This window comes from Salvia miltiorrhiza, chromosome 2 (genome assembly GCF_028751815.1).
Source record: "Salvia miltiorrhiza cultivar Shanhuang (shh) chromosome 2, IMPLAD_Smil_shh, whole genome shotgun sequence".
NCBI classification, from domain to species: domain Eukaryota; kingdom Viridiplantae; phylum Streptophyta; class Magnoliopsida; order Lamiales; family Lamiaceae; genus Salvia; species Salvia miltiorrhiza.
The window spans coordinates 12,748,527-12,766,708 of NC_080388.1; the positions used below are offsets into that span (position 1 = coordinate 12,748,527).

Here is an 18,182-nt window from a genome sequence, read left to right on the forward strand (position 1 = left end):
CATCTGCTGTGGCTCGTTCTTTGTTCAACTAAGGTATACTTCCTACCGTTGTAGCTTCTTGGAGAGATAGGGCCAAATAGATCCATGTGAAGTAGTTGAAAAATCCTTTCAGAGGAGTGTCCTGACTTTGACTTGAATGACGTCCTTGTCTGCTTTCCTCTTTGACATGCTTCACATTCTTGGTTCTTCTGGAACACAATAGAAGGCAAACCTTCTACCAGTTGATGTTTAGCAAGCTTGTTGATCGTTTTGAAGTTGAGGTGGTTGAGTCTCCTGTGCCACAGCCAGTTGAGCTCCGAGCTGCTTTTACTGATGAGACACGTTTCTGGAGGGCTGTCTTCCCATGAGACGACGTAGAGACTTCCTTGTCTGATTCCTCTCAGAACCACCTTTCTTTGGCTATTTCTAACAGTGAATTCATCTTTTTTGATCTTCACTGCGAAACCGCTGTCACAAAATTGACTCACAGACAACAGGTTATGTTTAAGACCAGAAACAAAGCTAACATTACTGATACTGACGTAACCCATGTCGAGTACACTATAGCCTTTTGTTTCTCCAGTTGAGTTGTCTCCGAATGCAACTTTGGATCCAGCTTTCTCAACATATTGAGATAGATATTCTTTGTAGCCCGTCATGTGCTTCGAACATCCGCTATCCAGATACCATGTTCTGATTGAAGCTTTAACTTCTTCTTTCTTTTTATTTAGCCTGTTTTTTTGACCTGCAAGGAAGAGTTAATTTAGGTACCCAATCAAGATTTGGGTCCTTCAATGTTAGCTCAAGTTCCCTTTGGAACCCATATCTGCTTCAGAACAGGTCTTGTTGATCTCTTGCGCTTTGCTGGTCGTCTGACTGAAGTAGTTGGCGCTTCAGTTGGCACATGAGCAATCTTCTGTTGAGCTTTCCTTTTGAAGGCCTCACTCTTGTAGAAGCTCTGTCTAATGAGTTATTGAGGTCTTCTTTGCTCTATGAAGTATCTTCCTTAAGATACTCGAGTCATTCTAGACTGATGGAGACTTGACTGATGTTGTGAAACATGAGTCACATGATGTCCAGTCGCTTGTCGTCGTGAATGGCATTTGGCTCGTCTGGACCTATCATTGCTTTGTCTCCATGGATGTTGTTCCTTTTGAAACTGAACTGATTTCAGTTTCTGACTGATGTTGTTGTTCTTCCCCTTGGACTGGTGAGGAAGATTCTTCTTGATTCCTGATGTTCCTTGCCCGATCTTTGACTGAAATTTGCTTTCCAGTCTTCTCAGTAGGATGATCTGGTTGGGGGCCTCCTTTGCTCGTCTGTAGCTTTGTGGAGGAGGAACATTTGTCCTTGCCATCAGTTTGCGTTTCCGAACTTCATCCATATCATGATCTCTTGATTCTTCTGATGTGTTGTTTTCAGAAGTATCGTCCACTGCGTTGATCATGATATTATTTCCTTCATCAACTGCTGCAACCTTTCCTCCAATGCTCTCAACGAGACCTTTTGATGGAAAGTTGCTCATCATGGGAGATTTCATCATGCAGTCCTTGACTGTTTCTTCCAGTTTGTGATTGAGCCTCTTGATTTCATGAGATGCTCTGTCACATTCTGAATTGGAGATTCTGAGCTTTTCTTCCAGTCGACTGTTCTCCATGATTAGTTGATCAAGATAAGTTTCATCCGGAAAGTAGATGATTGTCTGAGTCTTGGCTCGTTCATCATTGATATCCTTTTCCATTTTCTGATTCTGCTTGAGGAGATCTTCGAACATTTTCCTCAACTGATAGTGATCAGTCATGAGCTGATCGAACTCGTCAGTTTCATTGGCTGAGCCTTCTCCAGATTCTGAGTGATCTCTTGAAAACATCAGGAAGTTATCAGTATAAGGAGTCTTAGAATGAGAGATTACCTCTGAGCCATTCATTCCATTGTCGTAGCTGTTGTCGGCCACGCTTTCAGTTTCATTGGCCATCAGGGCTTGACTCTCATCATCTGAGCTGGTAGAGTTGAAGTCGGATGATTCTGATGTATCTTCAGAAGATTTAGCATCGTCAGCGACCATCGCTTTCTTCTTCGCATACTTGTGATCTTTCTTGGCTTTCAGCTCTCTGCGCTCAGACTACGTCAGTTCAGGGCATTCATTTCGAAAGTGCCCTTTCTTTTTGCATCCAAAGCATTCCATATCTTTGATGTCGTAGGCGGCTAACTTTCTTTCTCCGCTTCGATCAGTGGAATGTCTAGAGTTGCTTTCTCTTTCTTTTCCTTTGTAGTGCTGCTTGTGGAACCTTCTGTACTTGCAGAATTCGGACTCCATCTTGTTGAATCTTTCAGTCAACAAAGCATATTGACTGAAGAAGTCCTCGGGCTTGAGTTCCGCTGGTTCCTTCATTTGCTTCTTACATTCTCTTGCTGAAGCTTTCAGTGCTGCTCCTCTTGAGGTTGAAGGACCATCTTCGTCTGATCCTCCAGCCTTCTTGATTCCAAGATTTCTCTGGATGTCGAACTTATTTGCCAAGAGGTCAGAGAAGAGCTTGTTTGTCGGGAGCTGACTGAATCCAGGCTTGTTCTGATGAGCGACTGAATAGATCTGCCAATCTCCTCGCGGCAGTGCTCGAAGAATCTTTAAGTTGATTTCTCGTTGAGTGTACTTGTCCTTCGAGATGGATTGAACTTCATTCAGGATCTGATTGAATCTGGGTTCCATCTCGTCGACAGATTCATTCTGGAGCAACAGGAAGGAGTCGAACTTCTGGCACACTATGGATAGCTTGTTCTCCTTGATTTCCTCGGATCCTACGCACATTCTTTCAATAATGTCCCACATCTTCTTTGCACTTTTGCACTTGATGATCTTGGTGACATGCATGTCTGGAACTGTGCCGGAGATGATGCTTTTGACGAGGTTGTCTAGCTCATCTTGCTTCCTTTCTTCTGTGGTGAAGTCTGCCTTTTGCTTGATCTGGACCTCATCGTATGGATCCCACTCTGGATCAACAGGAACTCTTTTGACGATTTCGGTGATGATGATTGGTCCGTTGGTGATGACTTCCCACATTCGGCAATGTTGGGCGGTGAGGAAGCTTTCAAGCCGAAACTTCCATATATCTATTTTTCAATACTAAACATAGGTAGAGAGGATAATCTGCTGTGGTTAGTCTCCATCAAAAAAGAGAGAACAGATAACAACATATAGAGCAAGTAGCAAGCACTTTTCGAAAAAGAAAAGTTTTTCGAGACCTTTGAGAAAAAGGATCTAGTTCAATTAGAACCTAATCAGAAATAGAGTGTTCTTGCGAACAACCTGCTCTGATACCAATTGTTAGGTCCGGAAGGTCTCGAATAGGTGTATGGAGGGAATACACCTATGGGCTATTTTTCTCCTCTAAAACAGAGGGATCTCAAGATAGAGATCAAAACAAAACTTTGCAAGCAAACTAAGACACATGTTAACAGAACGGAGCTTTGACCAAACAGGGTTGACGATTGATACTGAAAAACTCTTCAGTAAGGAGTTATCAGTTAAGTCACTGGAACCTAACTGATGCACGTTAAGGCTTCAGTCGAGTTTACTAAGATAGAGATGTTACAAGTCTTCCTGACTATCAGAGAATAGATCAGTCAGACTGATAACATACGCAGCGGAAATAACTTTGTTTCGTAATAGCCTCGGTTGACCACGTTGTTAGTCTTAGGTTTCTCTTTGCAGTTAATCATAATTCAGTTTATCAAATGTAAGAACACAAGTATGAATGTAAACTGAAAGCTGTAAATAACACAGAGAATTTTACGTGGTTCGGAAAACACTTCCTATATCCACGGTCGGTTGATCAAACCAACAATCCACTCCACAAGTGTTTAACTGGTGCACTACAAACCGAACAGTGTGCTTGTCGGGTGCACAGAACCGTACCACTGAAGATTCCACTCTTCAGTACCAACACTTCACTCGCGTTGGATTTCTCACTCCTAGCACGACCTTGCACTAGGATCTCACGGAGTCAGAGTACCTTCCTGAACTCCTTTTCACTCAAACACTCGATTCTATCTCGAAGGAGGTTTGAAATCCTGCCAACTAAACTTCAAAGAACAAGTTCTTTAGAGCTTGTTTGACCTAGGCTTCTAGGTGAACAGAGGTTTGCCTAAGGTCTAAGAGAATGTGTGTAATCAGCAGTGACTGATTTTTGGCTTTGGAATTCTCTTTTTCGATTCAAGCTTTGGGGAGGTTAAGCTTTTGGCTGAGAAACTATTTTGGCAGAGTTTCAGCTTATGTCGTTGAATCGGTGAAGATTGAAGTGATCCTCGAGCGCTATTTATAGGAAAGGTCTTGAATAGATCAGTTGGCGGAGAACGTCTTCAAGATTTCTTCCGTTGGAAAGCTTTTCGAATTTGGGCTGAGGCTTCAATCTTCGAGGTTCCTTGTTTGGTGGGAACAGCTATGTTCAAGAGCAGGAGATGTGACGTCTTGGATAAAGTAGCCACCAAATAGGAATGACCTCTGCAGAGAGGGATGATCCTGAGATCTCTGCATTTAATGCGGCTGTACTTTTTGAGTATGTGCCTTCCTTTGAACGTTGGATGTTCAGTCTGAGGAAGAATATTTAACTGATACTTGACTTTAGTATCAGTCCGATGAATCCACGCGGCACGCATTAAGTAATTAGTTCCGAACTGATTCTTCAACTGATACTTCAGTTGGTATCTTCAGTTTTCAGTTCTTCAATCCTTCGTCCTTCAGTCTTCAGTCTTCAGAACTGCTAACTAAACTAGAAACGAACTCTAACACTTGAGTTCAAAAGGTTCTAGTCTATTACAATTAAGTCCTATGGATTTTGGTATCATCAAAACAAGGATTAGAATATTTCAATAAAGTTCCCAACAGACGGAAACAAGAGATTAGGGCAAAGGATGATTATTACATGAACATTAAGGCCCTATTTATAGACTTTCTTTCAACCCTAATGCTGATCAAAAAGACCTTGCAAAACTGGGCTTTAAAGATAGAATCGTGAAATCAAAGAAAAGTCCAGCTGGCAGCGTGCTCTAGAAGTAACGGCAGCTCTGGCGAATATTTTGCTAACTCTGGAACTGTGTTGGCCGCCTTGCACGTGATCGCCAGCTCTGGCAACTATGCGCGCACTATCAACTCTGTACACTAAGTCAGCTCTGGAAAGTTCAGCTCTGTAGAGTTGTAGTCTGTTCTAGAACATTCAGCTCTGGAGATAAAGTTCAGCTCTGTAGATAGTGAGCTCTGACTATGGAAGTCAGCTCTGGCTATAGCATTTCAGCTCTGTCGAGCGTGGTCAGTTCTGGCGCGGGATTATCAGCTCTGCTCTGGCCCGGGCTTTTCAGCTCTGGGCACCAGCTTGTGCCAGAATACGCAATTCTAATCCAAAATCTCCAGAATATCATTATTTCTCCTATTTTATAAAAATCTCCTGTAAAGCATAAAACAGACTCATAAACGCACCAAATTCCAGAATATTTAGCTCAAACATGGCACAATCAAACCCCCAAAATAAGAACAATTAAGCATAAATCAACCCCCCCTCCACACTTAGTTTTTTGCTTGTCCTCAAGCAAAATCAGTATGAATCTAGGGAAGAAAGCGTTCCACGATGATTATTTCCAACCAAACATTTAACAAGTCAATTCAAAAATTTTCAGTCAACACACATCTCTCGGATCATGCAAGTAACTTAAAGTTTAAGAAGTAACAAAACAGTAATGCAAGTAATTCGATCAGACCCAATTCTCCGCTAGAAGTGAATTCCCTAATGTGATCGCCTTTATAATCAATATCTCCATTTCATAACTTTTCCTTTTTCACACTTTGTGTGTTTATCACTTAGGTTTCGACAGTTGAGCCATAATTCATTAAATAAAACCATTTAGACGTAATCCAAAATCTTTCCATGTGGTTTCCCATGCTCATAGTTAAACTAGAGGAGCAGAGACTCAGAGCTGTCGTTTTCAGAGCTGGCCTTTTCAGAGCTAGCAATTCGTCCAGCATTTTAAACATTTCATAGATAAGGATACGATCGTAGGCAATCACAATGATAACACTCCCTCTAGCATCTACCGGACAAATCACGGTTTACTTACTTACAACCGTGTTGCAACAAAGCTCATAATTCTTTGCACAAACAAGAAACACATATCAAAAGCAAAACAAGAATAACCACCAAACAACACACTAACCCGAAAATCACATAAAAAACCATCTTCTCTTCCACAAATTCATAAACAAAATCGCAAGTATCCAAGAGCAAGCTAAGAATAGAGGGACCAATCGCCCAATCGAAAGCAGGCAACAAAACAAGATACCCCCCCACACTTAAAGAAGGCCATGTCCTCAGGGCACAAAATAAAAAGAGTTAGAAGACGTCCCTGATTATTGGAGATGAAAGACCAAAGCGCTGTGAGGGGCGGCGAAATTTAGGGTTTGCGGCCTTCGGCAGAGTGTAAATGGCACCGTTGGTCCTTTTCAGAGTGGAATTGCAGATCTGGAAGTGGACTTTGCAGCGCTGACATTCTTCAGCGCTGGCGGCAATGTCAGAGTAGAATTACAGCGCTGGACCATGTTCTCTGCAGACAAAAACATAAACACCCAGAATCAAAGCAACCGAACAAGCAACCAAAAATAAGGAAATGAAACAAAAAGCAAAGAAAAAGCAAAACAAAACCAACTGTGGGTTGCCTCCCACAAAGCGCTCTGATTAACGTCTAGAGCTCGACATCAGCCTTAATTCATCAATCAGGATCATGCAGAGCTTGAGACTCCACCACCTTCGGAGTACTCAGGTGCTCACAATATGGCTTCAAGCTATGACCGTTTACTCTGATATTCTCCTTAGCATTCTCAATGTACAGCTCGACTGCACCAGGGTCAAACACATCCTTGTGATTTGCAGGGAATTTTTTCAGCTCTAACTCGGGTTTCTTGGACCCCACTGGTTAGGGATGGCAATGGGCCGGATCTGGACCGGATCCTGTTTGGTCCAGATCCAGATCTATGTTTTTTAACTTAGATCCAGATCTGGTCCAGATCCATTGGATCCAAAAAAATGGGATCCAGACCCAGATCCATTAGATCCATAGGGTCTCGGGTCCAGACCCAGATCCATATTATTTTATTTTCTAAAATAATTGTGACTAAAATTAACATTTCGAATAAGCAATACTTAAATATATTTCCTACATCAAATTACATTTAACTATCTTCTAATTGTCAATTGTAAGATCAGCTTGTTTACTTCCATGATTACTAATTTACTACTCTCTCATCCCCATGCCAGGATAGGTTTACTCCAGCCACAGGTGCTAAATTGCTTAAACATGTTTCGTGCCTAGTTTCACTTGCAATTAGAACTATCAATTTATTTGTATATATATATATTGCGTTTTCATGAAATAAATACATTTTACTTATAAAAAACATATACAAGAAAAGAAAAAAAAATATATAAAAATGAGCTTAGGGTTGGAGAATTAAAAATATTACATATTATTAAAAATAAAAATATTATATATTTAAATATAATCGGGTCCATGGACCGGATCTGGGTTTTATATCAACTACTCCAGATCCGGATCCGATTTTTTAGAGAGTGGTCCAGATCCGGTCCAGATCCATCGGGTCCAAATTTTGCAAGGTCCAAATCCAAAAAAAAGGGTCTGGATCTGAGGATCTGGACCGGGTCTCAGATCCATTGCCATCCCTACCACTGGTTCATTAAGAGGCAGCGTAGCCTGTTTCTTCTCTTCGGCTTCTCGAGCTAACTCCTCCATATAGGCTGATCTTGCAAAAATTTCCACACACTCCTGCTCCTGCATAAATACCGTCTCGACCAAGCCATCAATAGCATCTATAAATGAGCATTCATTAGAAAAATTTGCAGAGGGCATTGCACTACTACCATGCACAGAGAAAGACACAGACTCCCCTAACACAGTCATTTTAATGGTTCCATCTTTATAATCAATCAAAGTGTTAGTGGTTGCCATAAACGGTCTTCCTAACAGCAGTGTGTGCTCTATGCCATTTTCATGCACCTCTCCAATCTCCAGAACCACAAAGTCAACGGGAACAATCAATCCCCCAACACTCACCAAAACATCATCTACTATCCCACGAGGATATCTAACAGACCTATCGGCGAGCTGCAAATCCATGCGGGTGGGTTTCAAATTACCTAATTCTAATGTTTAAAAATAGAATAAGGCATCAAATTAATTCCAGCACCCAAATCTAACATACCAGAGACTTCCTTACCATTCCCTAAAGTAATATTAATCACAAAGCTACCTGGATCGCGCTGCTTTGGTGGCAGGGGCTGCTGTATGATAGAGTTTGCAATTTCTGAGACCAGAACCTTCTCATTGTCCCCGAACTTCCTCTTGTTGGAAGCCAACTCTTTGAAAAACTTAACATATATCGGGACATTTCTGATCACGTCAAGGAGGGGCAGATTCACATTCTCTTTGGCCAGCATATTGTAGAAGTCGGCAAACTGCTTATGCTTTTCATTCCTCAATCTGCTAGGGAAAGGAATCGGCGGTCGATATGGTGCAGTGGACTTGTGAAGTTTCACCTCCTTCTCTTTCTCTCTCTCTCCTTTCTTCTGCTGCATCTGCTGTTTTGCCTTCTCTTCCTGGCAGGTGCTCGCCAAGGCTGGCGGCCTTGTGTAAAGCTGGTGATTTTGTCAGCACTGGCGGCATTACCAGAGCTGACAGTCTTGGTGATATTGGCAGAGCTGGCGATCTTGACAGAGCTGGCAGTCTTGGCAGAACTGTCGATCTTGGCAGAGCTGGCGGTCTTGGCAGAGCTGGCGATCTTAGCGGAGCTGATGGCATTGTCAGAGCTGGCGGTCTGATCAACTCTGGCACCCTTATCTGCTCTGGTACCCTGGTCTGCTCTGGTACCCATGTCTGCTCTGCTCTGTCCACTTTATTATCCACTATCTTGCCACTACGAAGAACAGTAACAGCTTGCGTCTGATGAGCCTGCAAAGGCTGTCCATAAAGTTTCCCGGGCTGCTGCTGCGGCAACTGGTTCAAATTGCGCGACAGCTGCCCCACGGTAGTCTCAAGTCTTTTGATGGTGGCTGCCTGAGATTCCATGTTCTGCTTGGTCATCTCCATGTTCGGCTTGCTGGCCTCCATGAAAGACTGCATAGTCTCATCCAGAGACTGTTTCTGCAGTGGCATCTGCTGCGCATTCTGGAATTGTTGAGGCGGAAAGTTCCCTTGCTGCATAGGGAACCGCTGATATTGCTGTGGATTTTGTTGCAGAAAATTCTGCTGCGATGGGAATATTGTTGCTGATTTTGATATCCCATTTGAGGCGGTCTACGGAATTGATTTCCTTGACTTCCTCCTTAATTTTTATTTCCTCACCCAGCGTTCTGCTGACCTCTCCAGCTGCCATTAAAATTTTGTTGCCCTTGATTATAGCTCTGCCCGAATTGCGGTCTGCTCTGAAATTCTTGTGCCGCATAAACTTCTGCTTCGCCCTCTGGAGTAAACTCGCCCATTCTGTGACGCTCATTTATTCCATGACTAAAATCTCCACATATTCCACAAGGCTCTACACTCTGCACAGGGACAAGGGGCAGTTCCATCTTGCTCATCTTGAGCTGCTGTACTTCTCTCATAAGTGAGGCCAACTGTTTTTGCATATCTCCATTCTGTGATACAGCGCTGGCCTCAACCCTTTTTCCGCAGATCAACTTCTGTTGAGAACTCTCGGCTAAAGTTTGAAAATTTTGATTGAGCTCCTCCGCTGTCTTCCGTGCTATGCTCCCTCCGACAGTGCTATCCACTATGAATTGAGAAGTCTGCCCCAATCCATCGTAGAATAACTGACTCACCATCGTCTGTGAAAGTTGATGTTGTGGGCACTGCCGTAGAAGCTCCTGAAATCTGTCCCAAGCCTCATGAAAAGGCTCATCCGCTCCTTGTGTGAAATCCAATTATTGATCGAATTTGGCGGCAAAGACAACAGCCATCTTCGTGCTCTATCCTTTAGTGCATATTGGAATCACTTCAACTTTAATTGATCCTCTGTGATGTTTAGGAGCGGGAACGTATGCACTTGGGTACAGAAATCTCTAACAAAATTAAGCGCATCTTCATTAGGCATCCCATGGTACAACGGCAGAAAGTTGGCATCATTGGGCTTTAAGATGTAGTTGCGGACTGCAGTGGGTAGAACTATCCCGACTTTTAATCACTGATTAAAGGCTTAATTATTAATAATTAGGGTTCAGCATCCATTAATAAAATTCGGTTTTATTTTCTGATGTGCTTGATTTTATTTATTTAAATCCATTTGAGATTTAAAGGAATTTATGCATAAGTTTTTAATTCGTGAGTTGAGTGTATTTATATGAACCGCATAGATTTTAAATTATGCATGAAGTCACGAGATTCCCTTTAAATGAGATATTATTATTATATTTTTATTATTATTAATCAAGGGATTTTATTTTAATGATTTTAGTAAAGATCATTTTATTTATGTATTTAAGTCACAAGTTTATTTAAAATTGAGGGTACACCTTGTCCACAAAATTAGTGGATCTTATCTCATTTATCACTTGCATTATTTAATTAAGTTTGACTAAATATCTCCTAATCCTCATCCACACATTCTCTTTTCTCTCTCTTATCCACTTGCAAGCATTTAGCTTCCTTGATAAGCTAATCTCTTTATCCTAAACTTCATTTTCCTAATTTCCTTTCTTCACTTCACTCTCGGCTGGAAAGAAAAGAAAAAAAAAACTTCAAGTTAGCTTCCAAGTTTGGCAGTTCCAGATCCCAATCAAACCTAAGTGTCGACTGCTCCCAAGCTTCCGAATCAGATTCCTGCGAATACCAAATATCACCAACATCAAGGTTACTCCAAGTCCTCCCCACTTCCTCTTGTTATTTTCAATCGAGCATCAAAGAACAACAAATACACACGCACACCTATTTGCTATATTTTCTGTATTACAAGTACATGATTTGATTTTTTTTTTGTAACATAATAAATAGAAATATTGAAAGAACAGATTTTTACAAACCTTAGCTGCTCTATGTGTGAATTTCTGGAATTTTGGATCATTTGAATCTCTGTTGTGTGTGTTGTCCGCTTTTTGAGAGGAGGGTATGAGCAGCCGGTGGCTGCTCACGGCCGGTGACGGCACGGTAACAGTCTCCGCCCTTTTCTTTTTCCTATTAATAACGAGTGAGAGGGAGAGATGTTTAGGGCTGTAGTGTAAAAAAAAGGGGGGGAAACAGGGGAGGGAAAGAGAGAAAGAAGAGCGGCGCTGGGAGAGCAGAGCAGAGAGCGATATGGCAGAGCAGAGAGCGAGATGGCAGAGCAGAGCAGAGAGCGAGATGGCAGAGCAGAGAGCGAGATGGCAGAGCAGAGCAGAGGAGATGGCAGAGCAGAGTAGAGAGCGAGATGGCAGAGCAGAGAGCGAAAGAGCAGAGCATAGCAGAGCAGAGAGCGAGATGGCAGAGCAGAGAGCGAAAGAGCATAGCAGAGCAGAGGAGATGGCAGAGCAGAGCAAAGAGCGAGATGGCAGAGCAGAGCAGAGAGCGTGATGGCAGAGCAGAGCAGAGAGCAAGATGGCAGAGCAGAGCAGAGCAGAGAGCGAGATGGCAGAGCAGAGCAGAGAGCGAGAGCAGAGCAGAGAGCGCGAGAGAGCATAGAGAGCCGAGAGAGAGAGAGGGTTTTCATGTGTGTGTGTGTTTTAAATGAAAAAGAAGGATTTTGGGCCTTTCCTTGATTAACTTAGGCCAAACATGGGCTGCCATTTAAAAAAAAAAAGGTGGAAAGTGGGTTGATTTTAGTTATGTTTTAAACCTTATTATTTATGTGATTAGTCATGAAGTTATGATTAGTTTTGACTGTCTTTAATGCAATGCATTATGGATGCTAGAACCCTAAAACATTAAAAGATACCCTAGGCTCGTAAAATTTAGACTTTGTCCTATGACAATTTCTTCACGCACTTATCGACTCTTCATTAATGAAGGTCCGGGCGACTGAAACGAAGCTGAAAAAGAAGTGACTCCACGCCAGCTATAAGAAAGTTTAAGGTGGGCATTACTTTTATTATATGTATATAGAGATCCCCTGTGTGACGTAGGCCTCTTATACGAATATATGCATGATATGATTTAACTGTTTAATTCCGTTTTATGAAATGCTCACATGATAAATGGCTTTTATGAAATGAAAATGAAATGTTTATGAAATGAAATGTTTATGATATGAAATGTTTATGAAATGATTGACTGCCAGAAATGTTTATGTTTTTATATGTATCCTATCTGTGTTGGTTCGCCAACTTTAAAGGAAATCCAATTGGGATCCTATGCTAGACAAAGGTTGCTAGCTAGGGTTAACGTGTACACTCATGGAGACCGCGAGTCGCTTGCGACTGGTCTTGGCGTCCGTGGTAAGGAGGCCTTCTTCCTAGCGCGTGACTGAAAGGACAGATATGGATCATATAGACTGAAAATGGGATGGCCATCCAACTTTATGAAAATGACAGAAATATTTTAGTAAGCACAGGTCATTAAAGAAAACCCTTGTGTGTTACTTTTGGCAGTTCAATTTATATATGTATTCATGTTGTATTTCGGCTTATGCTACTGAGTATTTTATACTCAGCCCTGCATATGTTTTCTAAATGTGCAGGTTGAGCAGGCAATGGAATGGTCTGGTGTTGAGTGGGAATTCTTTTGATGAATATGTAAAGAAACCTTGAGTATGCATCTCCATATGCATAACTCACACGTTTTCCGCTGCAAACACTTTGATTTTGTTATCGTTCTATTTGAACTTACTCTTTTATTTCGAATGACTTTCTCTTGGGTCTAGTTGTACAATATGATCGTCGTAATTTACCCAAGTAGTTTTATATATGAATTACTAGTTTGTTGATTAAATGTTATCTTCTTGAAATTTGTGTCTAATCCCCTTTCTTTCCCACTTCTTAATTTCTGCCCCGAGTCATAACCCCGGTTAATCTATACTTAAATATAGCGGGCTGTGACATAAACATAACGAAATTGCATAATTGAAAGCTAAACGTAAACATAATGAAGCAAACGAATTAAAGTAAATATGAAATACCATCAACTTCTTGAGGATGCAATCACTGTCACTTGATTACAACTTCAATCGGAAACTAAAGCAAAACTAACTTTGAAATTAAACTAGAACAAAAATCTCGAAAACTTGAAGAACTAAGAAAACTTGAAAAACCCTAACGTATTTCGTTGCCTTAACGGAAGCTTAATTCTCAAAGACGGAAACAAAAGATTAGGGCAAAGGATGATTATTACATGAACATTAAGGTCCTATTTATAGACTTTCTTTCAACTCTAATGCTGATCAAAAAGGCCTTGCAAAACTGGGCTTTAAAGATAGAATCGTGAAATCAAAGGAAAGTCCAGCTGGCAGCGTGCTCTGCAAGTAACGGCAGCTCTGGCGAATATTTGCTAACTCTGGAACCGTGCTGGCCGCCTTGCGCATGATCGCCAGCTCTGGCAACTTTGCGCGCACTATCAACTCTGTACACTAAGTCAGCTCTGGAAAGTTCAGCTCTGTTCTGGAACATTCAGCTCTGGAGATAGTGAGCTCTGACTATGGAAGTCAGCTCTGGCTATGGCATTTCAACTCTGTCGAGCGTAGTCAGTTCTGGCGCAGGATTATCAGCTCTGCTCTGGCGCGGGCTTTTCAGCTCTGGGCACCAGTTTGCGCCAAAATACGCAATTCTAATCCAAAATCTCCAGAATATCATTCTTTCTCCTATTTTATAAAAATCTCCTGTAAAACATAAAACAAACTCATAAACGCACCAAATTCAAGAATATTTAGCTCAAACATGGCACAATCAAACCCCCAAAATAAGAACAATTAAGCATAAATCAGTTAACATTTTTTTGCACTTTTTATAATGGTTTTAACCGTTATCTTTGATAGAAATACATAACGGTTTTTTTTTCCCTTGTTATAACAGTTTTTTGCACTTTTTGTAACCGTAATATATTTTTTTAATTTTCCTGTTATTTATCTCAAAAATTAAATTAATAATTCTAAAACAACAAAATGACATTGCCATCGATAACATATATTATATAACATCCAAGATATTCATACATTATCATCCAAATATAATGAAAACATCACATATATTCTATTTAGCTGTATGTTTAATTAAAAAAAACATATTACAAATGCGCGCAACTTGCTAGATATTTGAAACGACGTTCTCTGCTTCAGCCTTCTCATTAGTAGTAGTCCTCATAGCTTAGTTTTTGGCTACATTCTCGATTGAAAAATGGTGCATCGACTCCCATCAATCTCCCCGTGAAACATAAATGGTTCAATTTATTATATGCAATCTCTCTAAAAATATAAGTAAATAGAAGCACCAAGAATCAGATGACACCAAGAAAAATTAAATTGTCTCAAACCTTGCTCAAAGGGACATCTTGTTGGGTCTTCGCCAACATCATCTATCGAATGACCTATTTCATTAAAGTTCACTTCAACAATCAATAATTATCTATTCAAAAGCTAAGATAATCATAACATGGGCAACATGCAGAAGGCTCCTGACCTTTGTCTTCAACTCTAGGCCTTTTAAGGTCATTTGTGGAAATTTGTATGCGGGTGGATCAACAGGGGTAAATTTTCCTTTTGCCACGACCTTCTTGGTTGTTGTTGTCAAATCTTTTGCCCATTGTTCAGCTTGCAGCGGATAGGCAGGGCCTTGTGATATTTCCCTCTTTTTGGTATCATCTAAAAATGAGGAGACAATAGTCTTCAGTCAGCTGAATTCCTTGTAGAATCAAGAGACACTGGAGAAGTATCTCATATGCTTCACTTCTAGCATCTCATTTGACAATTTCTCCACCTCTGTCTGAAGAGGCTGAATCTCCTGATCTGCAAAACCTTTAATGGCATCTTGGATCATATTCTTAACTGTGCGATCATTAAAACCAATATCCAACTGGAGTTGATTGATTTGAGATGAAAGCTCAAGGAATCGCTTGTCATCTTTGTCATTTGCCTCAACGCGCAAGAACTGGCGGCCATTTTAACAAAATTGGCTTCAAGTTGAGAAAAATTGAGGACCACTGGGAGAACTTCTTGGGTATGCTTCATGATAATGTCTTTGATGGCGGAGGCGTATTCCTTCAGTGAAGACATTTGTTGATTAGCAATATCTTTGTAGTAGATGTGATCATTATGCACATCTTTCACATAGGCATCCATTCAACTAGCTTCTTCACTTGCTTTGCTGCAAATTTGGTGCTTGCCTCCAGTTGATGCTTGAGCTGAGCAATCTCATTTTGTTGTTCCTCAACCAGCAAATCCATCTCTGTCTTCTGGTTCTTGTTCGCGAAGGGAATCACAGGGAGAGTCGCCGTGTTAGTTCTGGTGATGTCTAGATGTTTAAGGACATCTTTTTGCTTCTCAGGTTGTTCAGCTTCAGCATCGTCAAAAAAAAGTGGACACATCAGTGGATTCAGAAGCTGTTGCCGTTGAAGGATCCTCTTTATCAGCCGGGGTAGAAAAAGAAGCTTCAGTGTTGGGCTTCTCTACTTCAGCAGTAGCTTCAGTTTTTAGCTGAACATCGGTAGGAATTGACTGAGCTGTTTCAATCTTGTCAGTTGTTGACTGATCCGCAACAGGAGTGGACTGAACTCCTTCAGTGTCAGTCATTTAAGCTCTAGCATCTGTTTTTGGAGCTTCAGTATTTTCAAGAGCTAGAACTGTAGAATCCAGCTTAAGCTCTTTAGTGGAAGCTTCAGTTGAAGCTTCAGTTGCAGCATCCGGGACATCTGTAGTCTGCTGAGGAACTTCAGTTGACTCTTGGGTGACAGCTATGTCATCAATGACCATAGCCTTGGTTTGTGGCTTTTCCACTCCAGTTTCTGGTTCTGCGACTGGAGTAACATTAGGAGTGCGAGCCAAAGTTTTAGTTGATGGCTGGGGAACTTCTTCAGTTGTTTCCTTGGCTTACTCTTCAGCCACATCAATAGGTACAGTTACATCAGGGGCAGGAATATCCACAACCATTTCTTCAGCATCAGCAGTTGGGATATCAGTTGGGGCATCAATCTCCATCCTGAAAACATCAGTTTCCGAACCGGCCTCTTTAGGAACAACTTGGGGTTGGTTGGATTCCGGAGTAGATGTGTCTTTGTTAGAAAGAGTGAAAGCATCGCCAGTTGCTGCAAAAATTGTGGGAATGATAGCTAGAGTATAATTGACTTCCTCTGGTGAAGGCGAAGGCGACTTTGGTGGAGGAGACCTGGGGGACTCAGGGTCTAAAGACTCTATGTGGCCTTCTGGAGTAGAAGAGCGAGGGGGAGATGATGGCTCTTCAGTTGGAGACTTTGAAGGCGCATCATCATCAGTTAATGCTGAGTCATCCACAAGAACTTCTGTGGTGCCAGCAATGAGTGTCTCTTCAGTCGCAGCCGCTTCAGTAGGCTGCACTCCAGTTTAAACTGTTTCAGTTGGCTGCACTTCAGTTGTAGCTTTGTCTGTTAGCTGAGTAGGGGCTTCAAGATCCACAAAAATAGGATCATGATCGAAGGTTGCACCAACGGGATGGATTCTATAAACCTGGTCAAAGGTTTCTTGTTTTACAGCCATCAGCTTAAGGTTACCTGCTGGATCCATGCAATCAAAGCCATGAGCAGACAGGTAATCACGGATTACCGCAAAAACATCATGTATGGCATCCCACATATTGGTGATGCCGAATTTAATGAATAGCTCCGACTTCGTAGAGTCTAAAGCGGACTCAGACAACACGACATTGAGTTCATGAATTTGGGCCCGAGGAGCAGTTCTGATGTAGGTGTAGGAGAGGAGGTCCACCACATCATTGTATTATTCTGGATGTATATCGCGGCTGAGGTTAGGAATGTATGTGTGGACGAGATGTTGGGCACATCTTAGGAATGAGTTCCTAAGTTCCTCAGGGTGAGGTTCACTAGACCCTAAAGTGGATGGCATGGAAGTGTCAGAAGCTGAAACATTTGTGAGAAATGTTTTAGTGCAATGTTGGTAAATTCTACGTCGAGGTGGCAGATCAGCAATCATAGATGAGATAGGAGTTTGAGAAAATTGCTGTAGAGTTTGAGGAGAATGAGGATGAAAGGGATGATGATGGATGGGAATATTTTGCATTGGCTGTGAAGTTTGAGGAAAATGAGAAGAATGAGAGTGATTTGGTGAAAGAAGATGGGTGTAAGAGGATAGAATCTGCTGAGCCTCAGGAGATTGAAGCAAGTGATGAGGTGGTTCAGTAGATTGGTTGGTTGGAACCTCAGATTCAAGACCTGAAGGCACTTGAATTGAGAGAGGTGCATTAGTAGGAGTTACAGAAGTAGTGGCCGTCGTGAGGACTGGCACTGTGGATTTGTCGGAGCCACGTTTGGATCTAGAGGTGTGTGCTCGGCGTGTGGCACCAGCGAACGGCGATGAAACTTCAGTCGCCGCAGATGTTGGAAGCGATGCACTGCTTGCACGAGAGAAACTTTCGGCCCGCTTGAAGAGGAAGTTTTTTAGTCATCGGAGGCTTCGTCGAGAGCCAGAGAGTCATAGAACTCCACGCTGCCGAATTCGTTACTCAGCAAATCAAAGTCTTCCAAAGTTTGAATCGAAGAAGAGAATCAAAAAGCTAAAATCAGTCCACTACTGATTACATATATTCTCTTAGAACCTTAGGCATATATTGTTTATCCAAAGCCTAAGTTACTGATTAAAGAGAGTCTGATCTCTGTAATCTAGTTGGTAGTTTTTGAATCTCCTTTCAATTGAGCGAAAAGAGTGTTTGAAGTTGTGCGGAGTTCACACCAGTGTTCTGACTCCAGAGAAATCTTAGTGCCCAGTGTGTGCTAAGTGTGTTTGAGAAATCCAACCCAGTATGTTGGCACTGAAACATGTGGTTTCAGTTCAAGGTTTGCTGTGCACCCGTAAGCACAAGCCCAGAGTACTTGTCAGTGTGATCAACTGACCGTGGATGTAGAAATTGGATTCCGAACCACGTAAAACTCCCTTTGTCGGTTATCGCTTTCAGTCTTTACTTTCTTATCTGTGAGCAAGCTCCTTATCAACTGAAACTGATTAACTGCAAAGTGAAACTAAGATCTTGACAACGTGCTTAATCACAAAC

General features: G+C 41.7%; 1 protein-coding gene across 1 annotated transcript; it reads right to left on the reverse strand.

Moving 5' to 3' along the window:
• Window positions 1-15,715: 15,715 nt before the first annotated feature.
• On the reverse strand, window positions 15,716-16,750 carry LOC131008012 (uncharacterized). Its single transcript, XM_057934916.1, has 3 exons — window positions 16,625-16,750; window positions 16,040-16,489; window positions 15,716-15,982 (listed from the first exon to the last, which is right to left on the reverse strand). The coding sequence occupies exons 1-3, from the start codon at window positions 16,748-16,750 to the stop codon at window positions 15,716-15,718; spliced, it is 843 nt and encodes a 280-aa protein (XP_057790899.1).
• Between the last annotated feature and the right edge of the window lie 1,432 nt (window positions 16,751-18,182).